The sequence below is a fragment of the Polyodon spathula genome, chromosome 6 (assembly GCF_017654505.1).
Source record: "Polyodon spathula isolate WHYD16114869_AA chromosome 6, ASM1765450v1, whole genome shotgun sequence".
NCBI lineage: Eukaryota > Metazoa > Chordata > Actinopteri > Acipenseriformes > Polyodontidae > Polyodon > Polyodon spathula.
Genome location: NC_054539.1, coordinates 44,414,082 through 44,436,944, shown reverse-complemented (window position 1 = coordinate 44,436,944; position 22,863 = coordinate 44,414,082). Strand labels below are relative to the sequence as shown.

At 36.2% G+C, this 22,863-nt stretch overlaps 1 protein-coding gene across 2 annotated transcripts in view; it reads right to left on the bottom strand.

Annotated features, from left to right (window-relative positions):
• The window catches only part of sptlc3 (serine palmitoyltransferase, long chain base subunit 3), a 59,666-nt gene extending 38,459 nt beyond the window's left edge, over positions 1-21,207 (bottom strand). The window contains exons 1-4 of one of the 2 annotated variants that reach the window (XM_041252928.1): positions 20,803-21,207; positions 7,072-7,263; positions 6,460-6,614; positions 4,756-4,904 (exon numbers count right to left, since the gene is read on the bottom strand). In XM_041252928.1, coding sequence (XP_041108862.1) covers positions 4,756-4,904; positions 6,460-6,614; positions 7,072-7,263; positions 20,803-20,919 — 613 coding nt within the window. In that variant the 5' untranslated portion in view covers positions 20,920-21,207. The remainder of the gene's footprint in view (positions 1-4,755; positions 4,905-6,459; positions 6,615-7,071; positions 7,264-20,802) is intronic. The other variant, XM_041252926.1, reaches the window with a different exon arrangement.
• Positions 21,208-22,863: the final 1,656 nt, after the last annotated feature.

Genomic DNA, 22,863 nt, shown 5'->3' with positions numbered 1-22,863 from the left:
GTATTTGCACCATGAGCACTAATTCACTCACTAAAGTACCTGTGTATGTGTTTTCTGTTATGTGTGGGTGTATAGAGGACAGGACTTTTTGGTTATGGGTCAAACCCAGGGATTCTAAATAAAGTAATACAAAACGCTGTATGACTTTACTTCATTACTGTTTACTGTTGTTTGCCATCAGACTCTGGACAAATTACAATCAATAAACACCCTTGCACTTGGATATCGTTGTCTGTCTGTTTCTTCTGCACTGCTGTATTACCTTCACCTGCACACACTTACCCACTTTGCCACACTCTCATATAATCATCTGCCTAATCAACTGTTCTACCCTTACGTCAAGCTCAGAATCTGTGTAGCAATCTGGAACAGTGAGATTCGCTCAGTTCAAACCTAGATCTCTCAGTATAAAGGTTATAACCACTTCAACACCACGACGTATACACGTATGTCAAATGGAAACCCACTTATAGTACCATGCCGTACGTGCGTATGTTAAGTTTCCCATTCTATTCTATGAGTGGTTTCTCAGTCTAGCATTTCAGGTTTCATTCCCTAAGGCAGTTCTAGTACTGTGGAAAGTGCAATGAAAGTCAGCGGAGGGTCAGGAGACATTTGTATCCAATTGCGTGTCGTGTAGATTCCAATCTACCAGTGGGCGTTTAGAAGACTGAGATATATTGCGGGATGCCATTTAACTTTTACAAGTGTGTGTGTATATATATATATATATATATATATATATATATATATATATATATATATATATATATTATATAGTAATTATATATATTTTAATTTTATTATTAGTTTTACTTGTTTAGTTGTAGTTTATATCGTTTTTAGCTAAAGCTAAACATGGCATCATACGTGGAGTGCGACAACGGTAGTGATGAAGATTTTGAAGTTGGTTCGGAGGATTTCGATACCAGCAACAGTGATGCTGACTTATCACTCAGCGATGACGATGAAGAGGATGTGGAGCCAAGAACAGCAGGAAACTGGGTGTTTATTACTGATCATTACGATGATGCCAGTTCTCCATCATTTGATTTTGCACCTGTTTACACGGATGTGCACCCCGCCGTGGAAACTGAGAGTTTGCGTTCTCCATTGGAGTGCTTTTTGGCTTTTGTTACCGAAAAGCTAATCACTTACCTTTATGACTGTACAAACAAAAGAGCATGCAGCTACTTTACAGGTAAGTCAGGTAAACAGGAAGCTATTTGGTTTGAAATGGCACTACTGTGATGAAATACTATCAAAACACGGCACTGGGTACAAGGCAATAAAGCATGCGTCTGCAGCAGCCAGATTCATCACAACGCCTGCGCAAAGTAGCTGTGTACACGCACTTGCGACTATCCCCCCAACATAAGGGAAGCAGAGACCACAACAAAGGTGCAGGGTCTACTATGAAAATGAAAATAAAAGAAAGGACGCAAGAAAAATGTGCAATGGTTGCTAAGGCAACCCCGGGTTCTGTTGTACTGAACATTTCAATAAATGGCACAGAGTAAGTTGATAATGGCACACGTTTTGAGGTTGTTTGATTTGTATGTGATAATTACTGTTTACTGATTATTACTGTTATTAGCAGCGTTTTTGTTTTCATTGTTCCAAAAAAACCCCAAAAAACGTGTTTTTATCTCTATATCTAACATGGGTATGTAGTACAAAGGAGCACAAAGGGTTAATGAAAAACACAGTTTGGGTCATTTATTTGTGTTTTATTCATCATATGTTAACATTTTATAGCAATTACAGGTTTGAAAACATTATTATTATTTTCAAAATCTGGTTCCTGAGGAGGGGTTTCATTTTTACATCTGGAGTTGAAGTGGTTTAGAAAGAAAAACAGTCAAAGTAATTAAATGTTGAAAAGCTGTTGCTCATCAAGTGATTTACTTGACTGCGTAAGTGTTACCAAAGGCATTGAAACAATACACAACAACTGTAAATAAGGAGTTTGTTTGGCAGAGGATACCAAATTTAAGCTGCGATTACTAATTCAGTTTTAAAGACCACAGCTTGTCCTACTTACACTTTATATAGGATAAACATAACACAAACAGCCTTTGCAGCAAGAACTGTCTACGTTTGTGTGGTGATAATTCAGAATTAGACAAAGTACACATGGCTAAATGTACCACAAATGGAAAAGTTCTTCAAGAATTTGAAAGTAAAAAGTGCAATAAAGCACTGGAAGCTTTGTAAAGGCCACAGAGACACGGTAAATCAATTTTTAACTGATAACAACAGTTTCATGAATATCAATCAATATTTTATTCTTAAACTCTCTCAAAGTTAAACTTATAGGCACTTATTATTTGTTTGTTTCCATTCTCATTGTACAGCATATATGTGGTTGTGTGTGTATAATTATATACACACTCAACCCCAGTACAGGCCTGTTTTCCATTGTTAACATTAAATGTTACTGCTTATAATTATAACCAACTGTTATATCCAATGGAATTTCTTAATTTGCCAGACAGACATACAGTGGTAAATACTGCAGGTCTACCAAAATTCTGTTACCCTAAGGATAAATAAATACAATTTAAAAAAAGAGAGAAAAAAGAATAGAGTAACTGAGACTGTCACCACCATTCATTTTATTATTTATAAGAACACATGGGGACATTGGTGCATTGTTTGATTATTCATACGTTTCCTTGCAACACACCATTCAAAATGCTCTTTATGTAAACAACCTTCTCACACATATGAAGCACAGGGTCCACTGTCCACTGATAGCATCAAATCTTAACCTTCATATCTCTCTGTACCAGGATCTCTCAGAGCCATTACAATGTAAATCACTTCCATTTAGTTAATTATTCACTGTGGTTCTCTTTATTAATGGCTGACGACAATTTCAAACATGAAGGAGTTTGGCATTCAGTAAACTCAGACACACCCAAAGTGTGAATTCTTTAACCCCTACCCTACCCCCCCCCTGTGAGGCAAAAGAGAATGACATGAATAGCATGGCATCATTTTGTAGCAAAACTAGACCTCTTGACTCGCCATTCAATCAATTACAAAATGTACTGGTGCCAGATAGCTGTTTCTGTACTTCAGTATTAAGTTGATGAATTATACCAATGCATTCTAGCAAATATACAGATTTGAAAGAGTAAATTACTGTAAATGTAAAAGAGCAACAGCACAGCTCTGTTGGGGAGAGATCACCATGACATTAGCACACCCTAAGTGGGATTTGAGGTGACTCTTGATGAGACGGTTGCTTTAGAACGTAACCCTTGGGCTGTGGTTACAGTATACCATGGTACTCAACACCCCCAAGTGCACTATTGCTTAAGTAAACATGCTCAGCCTTTAATGACTAAAAACTATGTTCTTTTGCCAAAGGCTTCTCAGACATGAAAAAAAAAGTTTAATTGTGAACACTGTATTTGTGCCTGAACATTTGTAGTCTGTTCATAAGATGAACTGCCATATACCTCGGCACAACACAACAAAATAAGAACAAACGTTCACCCAAGTCCCTGTTTATGCAGCAGTCAAATACATTGGAGGGCATTACCTGTTGATTTGCTGTCATTAACAAGGGTCTGGCAGGAGTTACTTTATTTTTACCCTCATCCCTTGTTTGTGTACTTGGAGTAGTGTAGGTATGAGAATATGTGTAAATTAGACTTTCTCCCTGAATTTCATAATATTTGTGGATTTCTGCTTTCCTAGTTTGAAAAACTGTGTCGAAGGAGAGGCTGTGGGCATCGTTTTTTAAATACTTGGGATGGCTTTATGGATTTCTTTGTAAACAATCAATTGCAATATGATGAAAATGCTTTAGGTATGTGACAAATTATTAATTGAATTACCCCTTACACAAGAAGTGGGGTTAATTTATTTTTTGGTATTTGGTATAAGTTTTTATATTCAAAATAACATTTGAACACCATTAGAATACCCTGACAATTGTAGTACAACCGTTTAATTTAACATACCACACAGCACTGTCAGCACAACGACAACTGAATGAATGTGGAAGAAATACTGCACAATGGTACTGCAATTCCATCCCTGCGGGATTCACATGTGGAATGTTGCTGGGTCTCGATTAAATAATTGAAGTCCCAGTCACATACTATACAAAAGGAAGCCAAGTCCTTTGTTTGCTGGGGAAGTTTGGGAGACAGTTCAATGAAGGTAAGTAACATTTATTCAAACGCTGGTATTGTATTGTTTAATCTTTTATTTTGGCCCCTGTGCCTTTGTTTCTTTATTTGCGTTATTCTTTATGTGTTAATAAACGTGCACATTATTGCTTTCACTGCAGCTTTTCTGATTTCGAGTCTCCTTCTTGACGCTATCCTGTCCTATGTGGTGTCAGAGTGGGACAGTGCTCCCAGGAAAGCTGTAGTGAAAGCACAAATGTGCACATTTAAAAACCATAATAACTAACTTTACTACCCCACCCCCACCCCAACTGCATTTCAGATTAAAAACTGATACGATATATGCAAACATAGACTCTCAAGCTACCTCTTTTTTTAAAAATGACCCTCCATGGCCTTTCAAGGGTTTTTGGTACAGTAAAGAAAGACAGGGCTTATGCCAAAATGAACTTTTAATTTGCTAGAGGTTAACCAAAATGAAAGATGTCCTTAGAGAATTTAAACAAGCAGACAGTTGCGTTTGATCTCTTTGTCTGTTTGATCTTGGCTGCCTTCAACCCCATATGAAACCATGGCAACTCTTACCCACTCATTGAAACCCACTTACCCATTTCCTGCCGGGTGCTGCAGACTCCGACGCCATACTGTCTTGTTGTGTCCTCCACAGTCGTCAAGAAGCTGGCGTTGTTTTCTGCGAAACCCAGGTAGTTGTACGAACCCATATTAATGACATTTTTGATAATTTTTCCAGTGTTTCTGAAAGAAAAAGCACAACATTAAAACATAATCATCCTTTCATTATGATACAGCCACCAGCGAGGAAAATGACCCTCTACCTAGTTTGTCAGTACTGTTTCAATATCTACTGGAGAGTATGTTCAATTTAATTTGGTTATAAACAATGGTTCTGCAGATTTACTGCTACTCTGTTTTAACTCTTATTATGTATAACAGAGTAGATTTTGACTGTGTTGACAGTAGGAAAGATTCTCAAACCTTTTGCTCATTAGCATGTTTTTGTTTTTTTTGTATTTATTATTTTTAAATAGAAAATTAATGTTTTGTATTTATTATTTTTAATTACCAAAATTAATTGTTTTTTTTAATTGTTTTTTGTAACTGTGCCAATAACGATTTGGCATAAAATTCATTCAGTTAATTCATTCAGGTTAGAGGTACATGTCACTGGGATTTTGGGGATTAAAATCTGGAATCTATTTCAAATGGTGTCAAAGATATTAATATATGTCCACTTTATAAATTATTTTTCAATAGAAGACAATTATTAAATTGGGTTATCCTAAGATTTTCTCTGTAAATGTATTTCTAGGTGCTGAAGGAGTACAGGAGTGCATTTCTTTAAATGCCATTTATTTTTGTTTAAGTGAGTTGTTTAGATGATTGCTACAGTACACATTTCCAATTTAGGGAAATAATCCTCACTGTATGATTTTTCAAGGAATAGATTTTACATTACGATCAACAGTAATGATTATCAAGAGTAACAACAGCTCCTCTGTTTAACAGCTGCTCGTAATTTTTAAAATATTTCACACTCAAAGAAAAAGTTCCACCTAGATTTTTATTGTATAATGAATTACTGTAACTGGTCACTCTACTGCTGAACCATTAATCAACTGGATTTATGAAGAGTTTAATTTAACATGACTAAACCTTACGCAGCTAGCTTGGACACAAGCAGGACTAGAATTTGTATCTTAATTGTGTGCATAAGAAAATAATTCTATATTTTTCTTTGCAGAGATGTTCCCAGAATGCATTGATGATACACATATTTTATTTTTAAAAATAGCTATATTTGACTAAATCTGCCATATTCGTTGTTTTGAAGATTTAAAAATGGGAAAAAAAGTATTATATCAGAAGACTTATTAAACATTTGATAATAGTAAACTTACTTCAGATGCCACAACTGTCTTTTCCTTTGCTTTCCAATCTTCAACAGAGAATTAGTGATCGGTATCAGGAGAGGTTACAGATCACAGTGCATCAAAACCAATAGAGCTAATTTTGACAATATTTTAATGATTGTTCGGTTTCTGTGACGATACTGCTTTCTAACAGAATACTAGTGGACTGAGTAAGAGTGGATGGAATGCATGCGCGTTGAATGAAAAGCAGATTGAAAAGCATTTACTGAGTACCGGTGAGTATGAATATGTAACTTCATATTTTCTTAATCACTAATACCTAAGATCAAAAGTGTGTTTTACTTGGTTTGCTTGAAGTATTGGATGCTCATGATCCGATGTCAAAAAATGAAAATATCTTCATATGCAGACTAGAGTACCTGAAAGTCCAGTTGTAGTCGTCAGAAACACGTTCCACCAGATCAAACTGTGGGCCTGGAAGACTGCAGATTGGCCGGTTCCAGTTGTCTCGCACCCTCATGTACAGATTCCTTGTGTAAAAGTTCTCAAAGTCTTGGTAAAGTGGTACAAAATCCTATTGTTCAGGGGAAAAGGTTAATAGATTATTAGCATTCCTGATATCTTCCACCTTCTCTTCTTGAATCACCAACATTTCAAATAATTTTGCACCAAGAGATTCAAAAGGGCAAACTTAACAGCAAAATAGGAAACAACAAAGCCTTGAAATGAAGTGATGAAATCATGACTAATAAAATTTAGGATTGGGATGCATCACAAATTACATACAACTTAAATAATGAATGAACAAAATAACTTTTAAATATACTGCATCACACAGGCAAGTTTCAAAAGGTTATTTTTCAAGCGGTATCCAACAGAACATTGTGGCCATAGTTACACAGATAGAAACGCACCAAAGTTCAAACACAACACATTAGGTATGGCAACAGAAAGCTTTGTACTTTCTATTTGAGAACTCCGCTTATAAAAAATATAAACAAATTAAAAACAAACAACAACCGTCAACATACCTTTTGTTCCTCCCTTTCTTGTGCAAGATAACATTTTTCAAGGCCACAGGCCCTCAGAAAGTCCCTGAAGTAACCAAACAGCGTAACGACTCCGAAGCCCACATATGTTAGAACGGCAACATACAGTGGAGCCTGGTCAAAGGATTCTTTAAATGGACGTTTATCTAAACCTCCATTTGCTTTGCCGTTGTGCTGTAAAAGTGAAAAACTTGTTACTACCAGTATTACACAGATCATACATGAGACTGTGGGCCTCATTTACAAAAGGGCACTAAACATTATAGTGCACCATAATTATAATTAGTGTTTCATGATTTACATATTTACTATTGCAATTTGATTCATTACCGTGCAAAATAGTAGGCATATTATGGTGCACATTGATTTTATTGTGGCATGCTACTGTAATGAGAATGAATATGTGATTTGTATGGTACTGCATGATATTTAAATGACTCTGCTTTGAATAATGAGGTGAGCTTTACTCGCACCATATTTACTAAAGGGCAAGAATCGTAGTGTGCACCTTAAAGTGAGCGATAGTTAGTTTGTTTGGAAACCAGGCTTTATCCACTATTTAAACCTATTTTTCTGGGCTGACATCTACCTGGCATCATTGAGACATTACTTGCATGAAAGGTTTTATATTGAGCAGTGAAAATGACCTGTAAATAACAGGTTATATTAAGCGTGAAAAAATTGAATGTTATAATTTCTTAGATTTTATTCTATAGTTCATTACATTGATACACATAATAGAGCAGTTAAATAAAATACTGGACCAAACAAGGTATTATAATTTAAAACAACCTCCTCCACTAGACTCCCCTGTGGAGGGCTGCATCTGTTAATCGCTCATTTTCGTTCAATGTAAGCCACCTCCACCTTTCATAATAAGCCACTGACCAAAAGATATGCCAGGACTGCTGGGGTCACGAGTAAGTCTTGGACACTATCGTGCACATTAAATGATTGCCACAAACACATGTAGCGTGCATGCTATGATATGTAAATTAGCCAAATAGTGTGCACGTAAATTAATACGTCCTCTGTTAGTAAATGGGGCAGTACATTTAGATTTATCAAGTATGTCAGGCTCACTTAATGTACATGTTATAGCTACATGTAGTGCCCTTTTGTAAATGAGGCCCTGTATCCAGCATTGTTAAATATCCATATGTATGTACACAGGCCTTCAGCATGTACTGAGAAAAGATTAACGCACACTCAATAACTGGAGGTGGGGCAGTGACACCTCAGCATATTTGATACAGTATATTTTGTAGTGGTGGGCAACGATACGAAAATTGAACATTAATATCGTGCATGTATTTCTAAAGATAGTATTTAAGTCTTGCAAAACACAGAAAAATATATTAACACAATTGACGTTAACAGATATTTACATAAGAAAAGCAATAACTTAATAACTCTAAAAATACAAAGTCATGCCACATTTTTCATTAGTTTGAGATGCGTTTTAAAAGTACATCGAACTTATAATACCAAAAGTTCACATTTTAAAAACACATGACTCATGCGCATGTCTCAAAATAAATTCAAAATGGATGGCTAATAGTGCTTAATGCAACATGCAAATAGCATTTGGTACCTAAACACCAATCAATGGAATAAAATGGTTAAAGTTAGTGTGTAGTGTTTGCCTACAAGACTGACAATGATTGATATGCATAGGGTTTGTTGTAGCTTACATAAAATAAACTTGATTATACTGCATTTGTACTGTAGCAGTATTAGCAATACAATGTACATCTCTGCAATTGTACGTTAATTTTTTAATCCCACAATATTGCGATATGGAAATTATTATAAATAATTGTTGTACTGTAGGAATGTAGTTGTACTGTAGGAGTTCATTGACCTTGCCCCGCCTTTAACGTTGCCAGTCTCTTTCCTGTTCAGGTATTTCAGAAATGTATTAGTACAAAGCCCTTAGGCTTGTCCAAGCCTTAACCTTAACAATGATCTACAGTCTATTATCTATCATTTGGAAAGAAAAAGTGCAAAACATAATCTGATAATAGAAATTTTAATTTGACTTCACCTGTCCTTTTCATGTTTGTAGCCTACGAGTTTAACTTAAGCCTGATTTGCACTGGACTAAAAATCACCACTAAACAGGTGGTTTTACCAACATCAGGGAAATTTAGTCCCATATAAATTGTCCATTTATTTTTATCTCAGACAGTTTTCTCAGGAGGTGCTCGCTCCGATATATATATATATATATTATATATATATATATATATATATATATATATATATATATATATATATAGGACATCGGGGACCTTCTGTTAAATTTCAAACTCTGGCGTCCTGTCTCTTTTTAGTCCCGTGATACAAAAGTCACCCATGTGACCAAGCCTTAAGAATAGTATAGTATAGTGTAGGTAAAACCTGTTTTAAAAATAATAAAAAAAAAAACCTCAAACTCTTGTCAACTTAAGGTGCGAAAAGTCTGAAGCGTCTTTAGACTATACTAGGGCGACATCTGCACTACACTAGGGTAAACTTACTGCTGGTCACCAAAGAGTACTACTAAGATGTGTGTAGCAGTACAGCAATACAGTATGCCTTTGTCAAAAAAATGATTTTCCACATACCGAAATCTAATTATTTTTACACTTAATTTAGATTGCAGATGACTTTTCACTCAGTTGATGTTTTGTTCTATTTCAGTTGGTGTAAGGCAGTGATGCGCAAAGATGATTAACTATGATTAAAGAGGCAGTTCTATAAAAAATATATATACAGTACCAGTCAAAAGTTTGAGTACACCTGCTTGAAACCAGGTTTTTCATGATTATCAATGCTTTTAACTGTATAAACTTGTCTATAAACACTTAATATTTCATTATATAATACGTGTACTTATATAAGCTGATAATCATAAGCGAATTGCATTCAAACATTTAATTTTTAAATGAAAATGTAAATCGTGTCAATTTCAATGAAATGGTCACCCAAAGCAAGGGGATTTCAGTCTGAAGCCCAAGTCAGTTAAAAGTCTGAAATGTGTATAACACGGTTTTAGAACACTGGCCTAAGCATAAAAGTGTTTTTGTTAGATGTTCTCTGAGTTAACTAGCATGTTACCTAATTAACCTTTTGTCACCAATTATTGTGGTGAGGGTTCATGATTACTATAAATATAGGTAGCATATGCACAAGTTTGTCATTCCTGAATGTAAGGGAGCAGAAATTTGCAAAATACGCTCAGTTAAGCAAAGCATGCATATGCTAAGAAATGAAGGTCAATCTTTAAGACAAATCGCAAGAACTTTGCAAGCATCTGTAACTGCTGTGGCGAAGACCATTAAACGATTTGAAGAAACTGGCACTCATGAGGACCGAACAAGGTCAGGCAGGCCAAGGGTGACCTCAGAATCAGAGAACAAGTTCATTCAAGTCACAAGTCTGCGAAACCGGCAATTAACTGCCCCTGAAATACAAGCGCAGCTAAATGCTACCAGAAGTACAGATGTTTCAACATCAACTGTTCAGAGGAGATTGCGTGAAGCTGGCCTAACTGGAAGAATTGCTGCAAAGAAACCATTGTTAAGAGGGCAGAATAAGAGGAAGAGACTTGCCTGGGCCAAAAACCATAGAAACTGGACGTCTGAGTCGGTCTTATGGACCGATAAGTCAAAATTTTAAATATTTGGATCTAACCGCCGAGTATTTGTAAGACGCAGAGAGGGTGAGCGCATGAGTTCTGCATGTGTGGTTCTCACTGTCAAGCATGGAGGAGGCAGTGTCATGGTCTGGGGTTGCTTTGCTGGTGACAGAGTTGGTGATCTTTACCAAGTCCATGGTAAGCTCAATCAGCATGGCTATCATAGCATACTTCAGAGGCATGCCATTCCATCAGGATTACAGCTATCTGGGCAGTCCTTCATTCTTCAGCAAGATAATGACCCAAAACACACCTCAAAGTTGTGCAAGAACTATCTAGCGAAGAAGGAAAGTGACGGTCAACTCAATCTAATGACCTGGCCCGCCCAGTCTCCAGACCTCAATCCCATAGAACTTGTATGAGATGAACTGGACAGAAGAGTCAAAGCAAAGCTACCCACAAGTGCCCTACATCTCTGGGAATTGCTGCAGAAGTGCTGGGAAGACATATCGGGTGATTTCCTGCTGAAACTTGTTAACCAAATGCCTCGTGTTTGTGAGGCTGTTATTAAGGAAAAGGGTGGCTATTTTGAGGAATCCAAGATTTGGAGACAATTTTAAATTTTCTTGAGCATTGCTTTGATACTCCTTGTTTTGTTTTGTATATTGTAACATGTGTTTTCATTTTCAAGTATTTACAGAAACTTATACGGCGTAAAACATTGTCAATTACAGTTTCCAGCAAGTGTACTCAAACTTTTGACTGGTACTGTGTATATATATATATATATATATATATATATATATATATATATATATATATATATATATATATATATACACACACACACACACACACACACACACACTTTTTTAAAGGATAGACTATTTAAAATAAATACATAATTGACAGCTAATTAGTCCAAGTTTTTACCTTTTAAATGATCAGCTGATGATCACGCTATGACTTGCAGGTATATGTATGTTTAAAGTGGCGAGTCTGTCAGTGAAGACAGCCGTATTTAATGTAAATCATATATTTTTTCCTTGATTTAACCAAAAAAAGTCCAGATTTAGTTAAATAGATAAATGTTAACAAACACATTCTTAAAAGCCAGAGTGTAAGCGCAGATCTGGAGCATACAATGCCAAATGAAACACATCAATGGGCGTGGGCTTGCATGTTAACCCTTTGATGCCATAGAATGACCATATTTGGGCTTGAATATGACCACTTTGTGTTTAGTGCTTGCTGTTTGGCAACCGTTCATCAGAAATTAAAACCCAATATATCTGAAGAAAGGTGTTCAGGTGTATTATATGTTTTTTTTTTTTTTTATATATAAACTGCACTGCCCAAAAAAGAATTGAAAAATGTATAGTAATAAATAATATTTTTTAAAAATGGTCAATTTAGACCTCTTTCCAAGTTAGATAGAAAAAAACGTACGGGATATAGGTGCTGCGTAATTCAGATTTAAAATATTTTGTACACTCGAAGAGCTACACAGTTTTATAATGCATGGTATTTTATGAAAAACCACCTCTGAACGCAAATGCAGACCAGCTCAAAGACTTTCCAAAAACTGAGAATGGAAACATTATTACCCTGTTTGTGATAAAAGTATGTTTATTTATGAATATAACAGACACAAAAATAAAGAAACACCTCACAAGATGTTCAGTATTTTATTATATTAAAAAAAACAAGCAACTTACAACTAGCATTGTGCACACTAAATACATCAAAATACAAAAAACACTCAGTCATGACAAAACTTTGATAGCAAGATTTTTATTTTCAAAACTAGAATAAGTAAATCAGGCTGAAAATGTCAGGTTTTACTGCAAAAACTTTATATTTTATAACTTGGGGTCTACTTAAATCATGGTAAATTTACGGATTTTTCACGGGTAGGTTGCGGAATAAAATTCGGATTTTGCGGACCTGTTTAAACATTAAATAAACATAAGTAGACAGTATTTCAGAACACTATAAAGCCTAAAAATAGTGATACTTGCTTCCTTACTAAAACAGAGTGCTGTCATTTGTTAAAGGCAAGCATGCAGCATCCCCTTGCAGTTGACTTGCCCATACATTGAGACTGCACGCTCTGCATCCACTAAATTGGTTGGAAGTTAAGGAAAAGTTTTGCCAAATTATACAGATGTGGAAATCGATTAGAAACAGTCCCAAAACTCAGTTACCCAAGGGTACCTGGCATACTTTAATAACGGCAATGTATGTAACACGTTCGTTGTCATGTTATTTGTCTCATCCAATAATTTATTTTATTAGTACCGACTCAAAACAAAGAAAACGTGCCTATTCGGGTCTAAAATTCCAACTACGAAAATGTAAGCAGCAGGTTGAAGCGAGGTGGCTGTGCTAGATCGTGTAGCACTGATTTGACTTGCAGAAAGGAATGCTTTTTGTCTGTCTGACTTTCCAGTTTGGTTTCTGAAAGCTGTTTATTTTACGTTCTGTTCAGCAGCCTCTGTAGTAGCCTTTTGTTTAATGTGTGATTCTGACGCTAAATAGTGATAGATCGTACTTTCTCCAAACACATTAAGATATGCAAAACAATTACCTCAATCTGCATGTACTGTTTCTTTGGGAAATATCTTGAAACGATCATCAGCCGAAATATACTTTGCTTTTTTTTGTCGTCCATTTCTAATATTTTACCTCCAATGCTGAAAATTAGATTTTAGCAACCTAAATGCAGCACCAACTTTTTCCACCCCCAACTGCACAGCATCGGTCACAGAAAAGCAGAAAAATTGCACTGATAGGCAGATTAAAACTTTGTTGTCACTTGAATAATAAACAAGAACATTAACCGCTTTGGAGAATTTTTTTGTAAATGTTATTTATGTTATTTGTGTTTGTTTTTTGCTTAAGTGCAATGCACACATGACAGCGAAGGAATAAAAAGGGTTATCTACAGAAGGAAGATATGTAGTTTGCGTCGCTTGCGTTGTGCAGTAGTTCATTTAAACAAGTCTTTTTTTCCCCTCTCCGTACTTGTCTGGTATGCATTGGCCCCTAGAAGAGGTGAATTTCGCGGTGACCCCTCAATTTCACGATTTCCGCGAAATCGCGATTTAGGTAGACCCCTCCTTATAACATATACACGATAATGGTCAGTAAACTATTTACAAAAACATGAACAAATAAAAACTTATATAATTAAAGATAATAAGAACCAATTCTACAAAATAAAAAATAAAAAATATTAAATGCTGGTAAAGTAGCAGTCTTGTCTCTTTCTATGGATCTATTTAGACTAAAGTAATCACCTGCAAGCACGCACGCACACACGGACAGACAGACAGAGGAAAAAAAAAAAACATTCACATGTTTTTATAAAAAATGGAATAAAGTAAAAAAAAAAAAAAAAAAAAAACACAATAGATAGTTAGTCCCAGTAGGCCTACTCACATTTCAAATTGTTGTTGTAGATCAGCAATTTTGGACTTGCAGAACCGGAGACACAGACGTCATGGCATGATTCTTCAATAAACTCATTGTAAAATGACGGCGCCTGATGACGCGTCTTTTGTAATTATAATATTATACGTCCCACCCATCTTAGCCCTAAACCAATTATGTGGAGACGTGGCCCGTAGTCATAGCTATGACCCACGCAAAACAACAACAACAAAAAACAAGACTGGCGATTGGAAGGCCGAGATATGACATGAAAGGCCATCGATACTATATATCGATTTTAGAGCGCTCTGGCAGCTAAGGGATAAAAACTTCAAAATATGCGCTGGTTGACGCGTTTTCTGTGCATCACTTTGTTGACGTGTACCATCAAAATTTACACGTAGGGACACAGGTTTTTTTTCCTAGCACCTAGCCTTATTCAATGAAAAGGCTCAGAAACACTGATTTGTTTGCCCCACGGCTTATTTTTGCCGTGACACATCTCGGAAGAGAGAGCAGGTCATCTGTGTTTAAGCACCAAAATTAGAATGGCTCGGTGCCAAAGGGTTAAGGGCCTATGCACACCAGACGTGAGAGAATACTAAATAATTAAAACTACTGATTTAAATGTAATGCACACCGCAAGCGAAGTGAGCATCACAAATGAAGTGTGCAAATATTGAAATAAATGTGTTATTATGGCCTTCAAGCCAGTAATCTGTGACACCTGCATGGTGCTGGCCAGGAAGCAAAAAGAAGGGAGGTCATGATTGTCAAGGACTCCATACTGAGAAACACAGCAAGTTCAGTGTGCAGTCTGGACCCCCTTACAATAACAGTGTGCTGTCTTTCGGAAGCCTTTGTCATGCACATCACTGAGAATGTGGATAGGCTCCAAGAACGAACAGGAGACGACCCAGTAGTAGTCGTCCACATTGGTACAAACAACATTGGAAGAGACAGGCCAAAATCCCTGCAAAACAAATTCAAAGAGCTAGGAAGGAAATTAAAAGACAAGACCAAAACTGTGGTATTTGTGGTACCTTGAAAAGGACCATACGGACAGCTAGAAATAAATAATTAAAATGCATGGCTGAAATCGCGGTGCACACAGGAAGGCTTCACCTTTCTTGAACATTGAATCACATTCTACAGCAAGGATTATCTATATAGGCTGGACGGACTTCACTTAAATAAAAAGGGAACCAATCTACTTGGAAAAAGGATAGTCGAGGAGGTTCAGAAGCATTTAAACTAGAAAGGAAGGGGGGAGAAATCAACAAAAAAACAGAAGGGAGACTACATCAAAACAAGGGCAACAACTCGGGTAAGATAGCCATTAAATGTAGCTAAATGCTAGAAGTCTCAAAAGCAAAATGTTAGAACTTGACGCTACTGCACTAACAAGATGTTACAGAAACTTAGTTATCTGAGAGTGATGGAGACAAATATGATACTAGTGGGTGTACTCTGTATAGGAAAGACAGGCAGGATAGAAAAGGCAGAAGTATAGCACTATACATAAAACAATAGTCTTGAAGCCCAGGTGTAATCTGGAAGAAAAAAACAACGTAGGATCAATATGCGTCACAATAATGGACAAAAATGCAAAGGGTATAATAATAGGGGCACGCTATTGACCGTCAAATTCAGACACCAAGCAAAATAATCTGTTACACAATCTAATGCGGGATTTCAACTTCCCCCATATAAAATGTGAAAACCCGGTGGAGAGCACGACAGACAAAATTGAAATGGTAGAAATGACAAATGACTGCTTCCTAATGAAATCTGTCAATGCACCAACTAGAGGGGAGGCATGCATTGATTTAGTCTTTTCAAATACCAAAGGCAGACTAGTTAAAACAGAAGTTACAGAACCATTGACAAACTCAGATCACAACATGGTCTCGCTTGAAGTGCTAGTTAAAACCCCAAAAGTAACAACTAAAGCTAAGGTTTACAATTTTGAATAAAACAGAGACTGACAGAAGTAGATTGGAGTTAAATTGAGAAAACATACATAGAAAAAGTATGGCTGTTTTAAAAAAAATGTAGTACTAGACGTTCAAAACAATGACATCCCAGAAGTAGACAAATCAAACCTAAAACAAAATGGCCAAAATGGTTTAACCCATTGCGGTCCATTTGTTCAGTGCCTGTCAGGCGCGTCAGGTCCAATTTATTTTCACATGTGCTGTTAATTTTACACGCACTGTTTAAAAGTAATTTTATCCATAGCAAAACAGGTTTAACCCTGCTCTACCCCTTGTTTGCTGTATTTATCACATACCTCTTCATAGTCATGCATACTGATAAATTTCTCCTGATCACTCGTTTTATCACCAAACTCCTCAATAATGTGATCCAAGTCATTATTTTATTACTATAACACCTCAAAAAGCTCTGCAAATGTTTGTGATATTCTCCGAGTACTGGATGCAGAAGCAGCTATCTTCTTTGCTTATGTCCGTGTTATCTCTGTGGTGCAGGGGCTATGTGTACTGCTCGGATCCACCCCTTTTGTTATTTTTCGGCTTCTCTCGACTCCTATTGGGCTCACTCGCCCATTGAAAGGTTTTCTCTGATTTTTCTGGATTAAAAATGACTAGAGATCTGTGCTTGACTTCTTTTTGATGATGTCGGACAGGGTCCGACATTGGACTGGAAAGGGAAAATGTAATGTCAGACCTGGTCCGACATAGGCCCGCAAAGGGTTGATATTGATGTTGTTTAAAATAACAATGTCATAATGACTGCCGGTGCGGGTTTTAGGTATGAGTATAACTGCGGCGGCTCTAGTGTTAACGTGGTCATTTTTGTGGCGCATATGTAGAATAATATTATCTGGCATTAGGTTTGAATACTCGAGTACTTAAAATTTTTAACACTCAAGTACTCGAGAACTAAATTACTCAAAATTCCCACCGCTATTGACAATTTCAACCCAAGGGGCTTTTTCAACCTGAAAAAAGAAACAAGGATCAGGGGTCACAAATGGAGATTAGATAAGGGGCATTCAGAACAGAAAATAGGAGGCACTTTTTACACAGAGAATTGTGTGAGTCTGGAACTCCCCAGTAATGTTGTTGAAGCTGACACCCTGGGATCCTTCAAGAAGCTGCTTGATGAGATTTTGGGATCAATAAGCTAATAACAACCAAACGAGCAAGATGGGCCAAATGGCCTCCTCTCATTTGTAAACTTGCTTACGTTCTTATTGGCGCTACAAGCTGTTCACGTCGCAATGGACCAATCAGAAATAAGGTCAAAAGGTAGTGGCTGCCAGACATTGTCTAGCTCACGTAGATTACCATAGAAATAAAAAAAAGACATCAACAAGAACTGAATTATTAAAGTCAAAAAATGATGCTAGTGTCACTGATAACACCGTGTAACAAAGTTTTGTAAATACAGTATAATCATAAATCTCGAAAAACTACTCACTTCTAAATCTTTTGTAGTCATTTTTGTATTACTTTAGTATAAATACATGTTAATTTGGATTCATATGTTGTTTTTTCTGACTTTATGTGAAGGAAAAGACACACATTTGCCAGTTTTCCCATTGGAAATAGTGATATTTTGAAATATCACTGTCCTGGTCACAAAAGCAAAGTTTGTGGGGAATTATTGCCATTTTCTATACTTTTGAGGCATAAGCAATTAGGAAATAACACCTACTACCCAGGAAGAAAAATTGTGTTACATAGTGTTATAAAAACAATAAAAAAAAAGACGCCACATGGCAAGAAATAGCAGAATAATTGGAAATTGACGGCATGGCTATCTCTCTATTTCATTTTAATTTTAGTCAAAGTGATGGGGAGCACCACACACTGGTTTCTGGCTTGTGCATACTTTATTCGCCTCCAATTGGCTCGCTAGAATTAAGTTACATGCATTTTTTATTTGTTAGAAATATTAGCTAAATGTTGACTTGCCAAGTGTAAAGAAAATATTTAAATTCACAGATTTATTTGTTAAAATCCCAGATTTAACTAGTCAGCTAAACGTTCATGTGCTAAGTGTAATAAAATTCTAGGCTGATTGTAAATGTTGAATTTGTTATATGCTTACGTATTTAGCTAAATCTGGGCTTTTTGTGGTTAAATCTAGGACAAAATATGCGATATGCATGAAATCAGGAAAGAAAATACCTGTTACAAATATAAAGCTAAGTTCTAACATTTGAATATGTGTCGGGTGTGTGTGTGTGTGTGTGTGTGTGTGTGTGTGTGTGTGTGTGTGCAACAAAGTGTATGATCATTAGCTTAAATTACACCTTTTTACTTGTTTTCAGCTGTTAAACAGTTGCAGTTCAAGTTACTTGTCAAATGTTACAGCTAACTTGAAATATGCAACTGTTTAAGAGCTGAAAACAAGTAAAAAAAGTCTAATTAAGAAAAGTATCAGTTCAACTAAGGGTTCAGTTAAGTAACTGAGAGCTTGGTTAAAATGAAAATCAGCAGCCACAAGGGGTCCCCACAACCGAATTTGAGAAGTCCTGCGCTAAAGCGATTTTTGTTTTATTCTCGTGCCTATGAACTAAAGTTGACTTGCGCACAGAGGAAAATCGGTTCCCATTAAAGTGCCTCACTAAAGCAGTCGTCCTGTTTAAGCGTGTCCCGTTTAGCTGGCGCGTACTGTACAAGAAATATACAGAGCATCAAAAGAAACTTATCACTATGATAACACATTTATTTTCGAAAAAAAGGTATATAAGTAATGGACACTGACGAAATGTTTTTTGTTTCCTTTTAATCTCTCAATCATTCATCCTTGATTATGACACACCTGAGTGACAATCACTGAAGCAAACACACTTAATCACCTAAATAGTGAGATAGCTGATTGGACACTGGATATGGAGTGATTTCAGCCACTGAATTGCAAGCTTGAATAAAAGCAATAAAGAAAATCACAGAAAAAAACCACCAAAAAACAATATGCCACGTCTGTCAAGAGAGAAGCGCCTTCATGTAATTGGCATGTTGAAGGCTGGACTAGGGCAGCGTACTGTGGCTCGCCAGAGTACTCACATCCTGCAATTTCAAACCTGGCATGAGGGTATAACTAGACACACTCTATCAATGACAGGCCACGAACTGGGAGACCAAGAGTCACAACACCTGCCTAAGACTGACAGATCATTTTGCAGCATCTTTGTGATGTCAACTGTTAATCAGCACAATAAAAAGTCACTGCACCTGCTCTTAAGTTTGTCATTTTTCAATCACATCTAGTGAATTTTATCCAAATATAAGTGAGAAGTTTCTTTTGATGCTCAAATATAACTGATACGTTTCTTTTGATGCTCAGTATACATAAAGCTATCATATTTCAACACTGAGGGCAAAATACAGTATAAAAACGTAATATATTTAATTACTGTATACATAATAAATAGTTAGCAGTACCTAAAGGTTACACCAAAATGGCATGTAACAGGTTTTACATTTACCCTGATTTTAATATGTTTCCCATAAATTCAGAACTTCTCTTCATGGGATGGATGGAATGAGGGGTCATACTGCTGTCAATATATTTTTTCAATAGCACACAGAACCTTAAGCTAATTGTAACCTATAGGAGTGTTCCATCTCAGGATAGTTTAGAATATGATTTAAGCTAACTGGGTCTTTATTGATGCAAAAATATTCACTGTATAAAGAGTAAGGTCAGTTTATTTGGAATTTGTTTTCACTGTCTTGCTATTAAGCAAATTAATTAATGGGCAACTAGTGTTTTTCATTTAAACTTGCTGGACTATTTAGGAATGACTTTTGCCATTTCTTGTTCTGTTTATGTTTTGTTTTGTTGTTTTTTTTTTTTAGTCACATTTTAGATCGGATTACTGTAGTATTAACATATACTGTTGTACCTTGATGGGACTGGACAACCTACATCACCTGCTTATGCAGCATTTGTGTAAAATGTGCTTTCTCTCCCATTACTGATTAATTGGTAAATGCAAATGTCATCCCTTACATGTATTCTGGAAATAACTTATAGTCACTTGCAGTAAGACGTCTCTGAAAACGGATTCACACTTTTGATAAAATATGGAGAGTTAAGAGGGAAGTATGTTTTTCTTTAACAAAACGAATGGTTAAAAACCAGCAAAACATTCAGCTCTGACCAACATTCACCTAGATTTTTTGTTTTGTTTTGTTGCGGCAAAAATAAATATATAAATAAATAAAGGTATTTTCATTACTCTTGATAGAAAGAGGACAAATGCAGATTGAATAATATTAAAGTCCAAACCAGAAACCATAAACTGAAATTCAAATAAGAAGCGTAAACACTGAAGATGTACATTACTTCCTCATAGTTACACATACTGGTGGGAACTTAGGTTACCAATGACTCGCAGCGTTAATACAAATACAGTATTTCTCCAACTGAAATCTTAAAACCCTGAGCAACAGGTGTAATTTGCCCTGTAACACGCGTTTATCAAAGTAGCCTGCCCCGTACAATGAAATGACTACAAACATTGCTTTTCGATGGGCACCTGCCTTGGCTTTAGACGTTTAAGGTGTACATTTCGTTTGGTATTTAGATCGTTATGGAACATTTCAGCCTTTATCACCGTTTTAAATGTTAACAAATAAACTTTTTTTTTTAATCATCTCTGTAAGGACACTTACCTTATTACAGTGGCTATTAAATCCGCTTCTCACATAAGCATCACTTTTAAAGGTATCGATGTTTTGGTTATGTCGATGTATGTTTCCATTGCTGACTAGATCGGCAGTAGTAGCCATTTCTGTGTGTACCGTGAGTTTCTGGTTTTGAATATTGTAGGTAGGAAGTAACTCAGTGCAAACGATTTTTTTAAACCCTCCAAAGTATCTAACCCGTCAGTCAGGAATAACCAGAGCGAGTTACAGCCTTTTTGTTTCCTCATAGAAACTAAAACAAATACCTCAACGGTTTGGTAATTCTTTGTAATTTATTTATTTATTTTTTTAATAATCAAACGTTTCACGGCAACAAGGCAGAGAAACAAGAAAACGCCAGCGCATGTACTCCAATGTTTACCTGTTTGGAATGACTTAACAGTTTAGTCAGGTCAAATCGCTCTCCATTGACACCCAGGAAGGCGAAAAAAGGAGGGGCACAACATTGACATTTTTATTTATTGTTGGGTTTAAGGTGGAATGCAGCACTTGAGAAAGCTGCTTTTTCCAAATTGTTACTGAGAAAATGTATTATTTATTTATAAAATGCAGCATAATGCTAATAAGCATGTTTAATCATTTTAATGTTGAATATCGGCGGTATATAAAAATACCCTTATGCAAAAATTCTGAAGTATAACTTGAATTACACACCAACATAATTTCATTAACATCTCGTTAGGGATTCAAATGCCTTTTGGGATTACAAGTCTAGTCATATTTAAGATAGACTATCAGGGGCCTTACTTTAAATCCATCCTGGGTTTACAATTTTCTTTTTGTGATTGTTGTTTTTATTTTGATCCAAAACATAAAAACAGTTACAGATACAATTACAACAAGAACTATATATATATATATATATATATATATATATATATATATATATATATATATATAATGTGTGTGTGTGTGTGTGTCTAAGAGCTTGCAGGATATTATGCCTGGTTGGCTAGTGTAACAGCAATCAGACCCCAAACATGCAGTGTGGAGGGGTGAGCCTTGTTCAGTTACAACATGTTACCCACTGCACCAAGCCTACAGTTTGTGCAGGAGGGGTCTAAGAGAAGTTTAATTTGGTAGTGCTTTAAAGGGATGGGATAGGCCCTATGAATAGCTTTAAACTGTATGCGCGGATAAGCTGGGGTTTTAGAGGACATAAACGTATTTACCCATATTGTGTTCCAATCAGGAGAGCATTTCAAGTTATTTAATATCTATTCCCACAGCTTAAAAACCCTAAGGACATTGCACTTTTGAGTAACAAGATTTTCATAAGTATTGAACTCAAAACCATGTGAAGGTCGATCTTGTTTAAACCACATTACCATGGGGAGTGAGGAGAGCTTGACACTCCACGGCACTTCATATGCTCACACTGCTGACCTAAGCCTTAAGTACATAAAGTATGAGTAAAAAAGTGCAACGGACCCGTCACAGTATGGTTTTCAAATGCCTACTGCCTGTAACTGTACAAGATAATGTATCACTAGCACCTCCTCATGTGAAAGTGACACACCCTGCTGAACTAACAGACGTTGCTGCAGTATCGCAAAGTTACCATGCACGGTGTTCTGCTCATGCCATTCTATCAGTTGCTGTAACGTGCTCATGCATACAGCTCCATCAGATGATGAGAATGAAGAAAACCCAGATAGTTTCATTAGCCAGAATCATGTATAAGATCAGAAATGAATTGTACTCAAAAGCATTAAAACACTAAATGCCACTTGGAACGCTGTATTAATACTCAAGATAGTTTTAATGGCCCGAGTGCATTGATTGGCCTTATTGATTTCTTGGTCATCTGTTCAAAAGACACTGCATTCTGTAATAGCTCTAACCAGTTAAAATATGTTATAGCTATTTATTGTATCAATTAATGTGAATTGTAGGGGTTGCAAACACCACTTGGGCCAGTAATAAGGTTGAGGATGGTAGACTATCTATGGTACTATTTTTGAGGTCATAATATAAGTTGTTATAATACAATATTGTATTGTAGACTAGATACAAAAGTGTTACAAA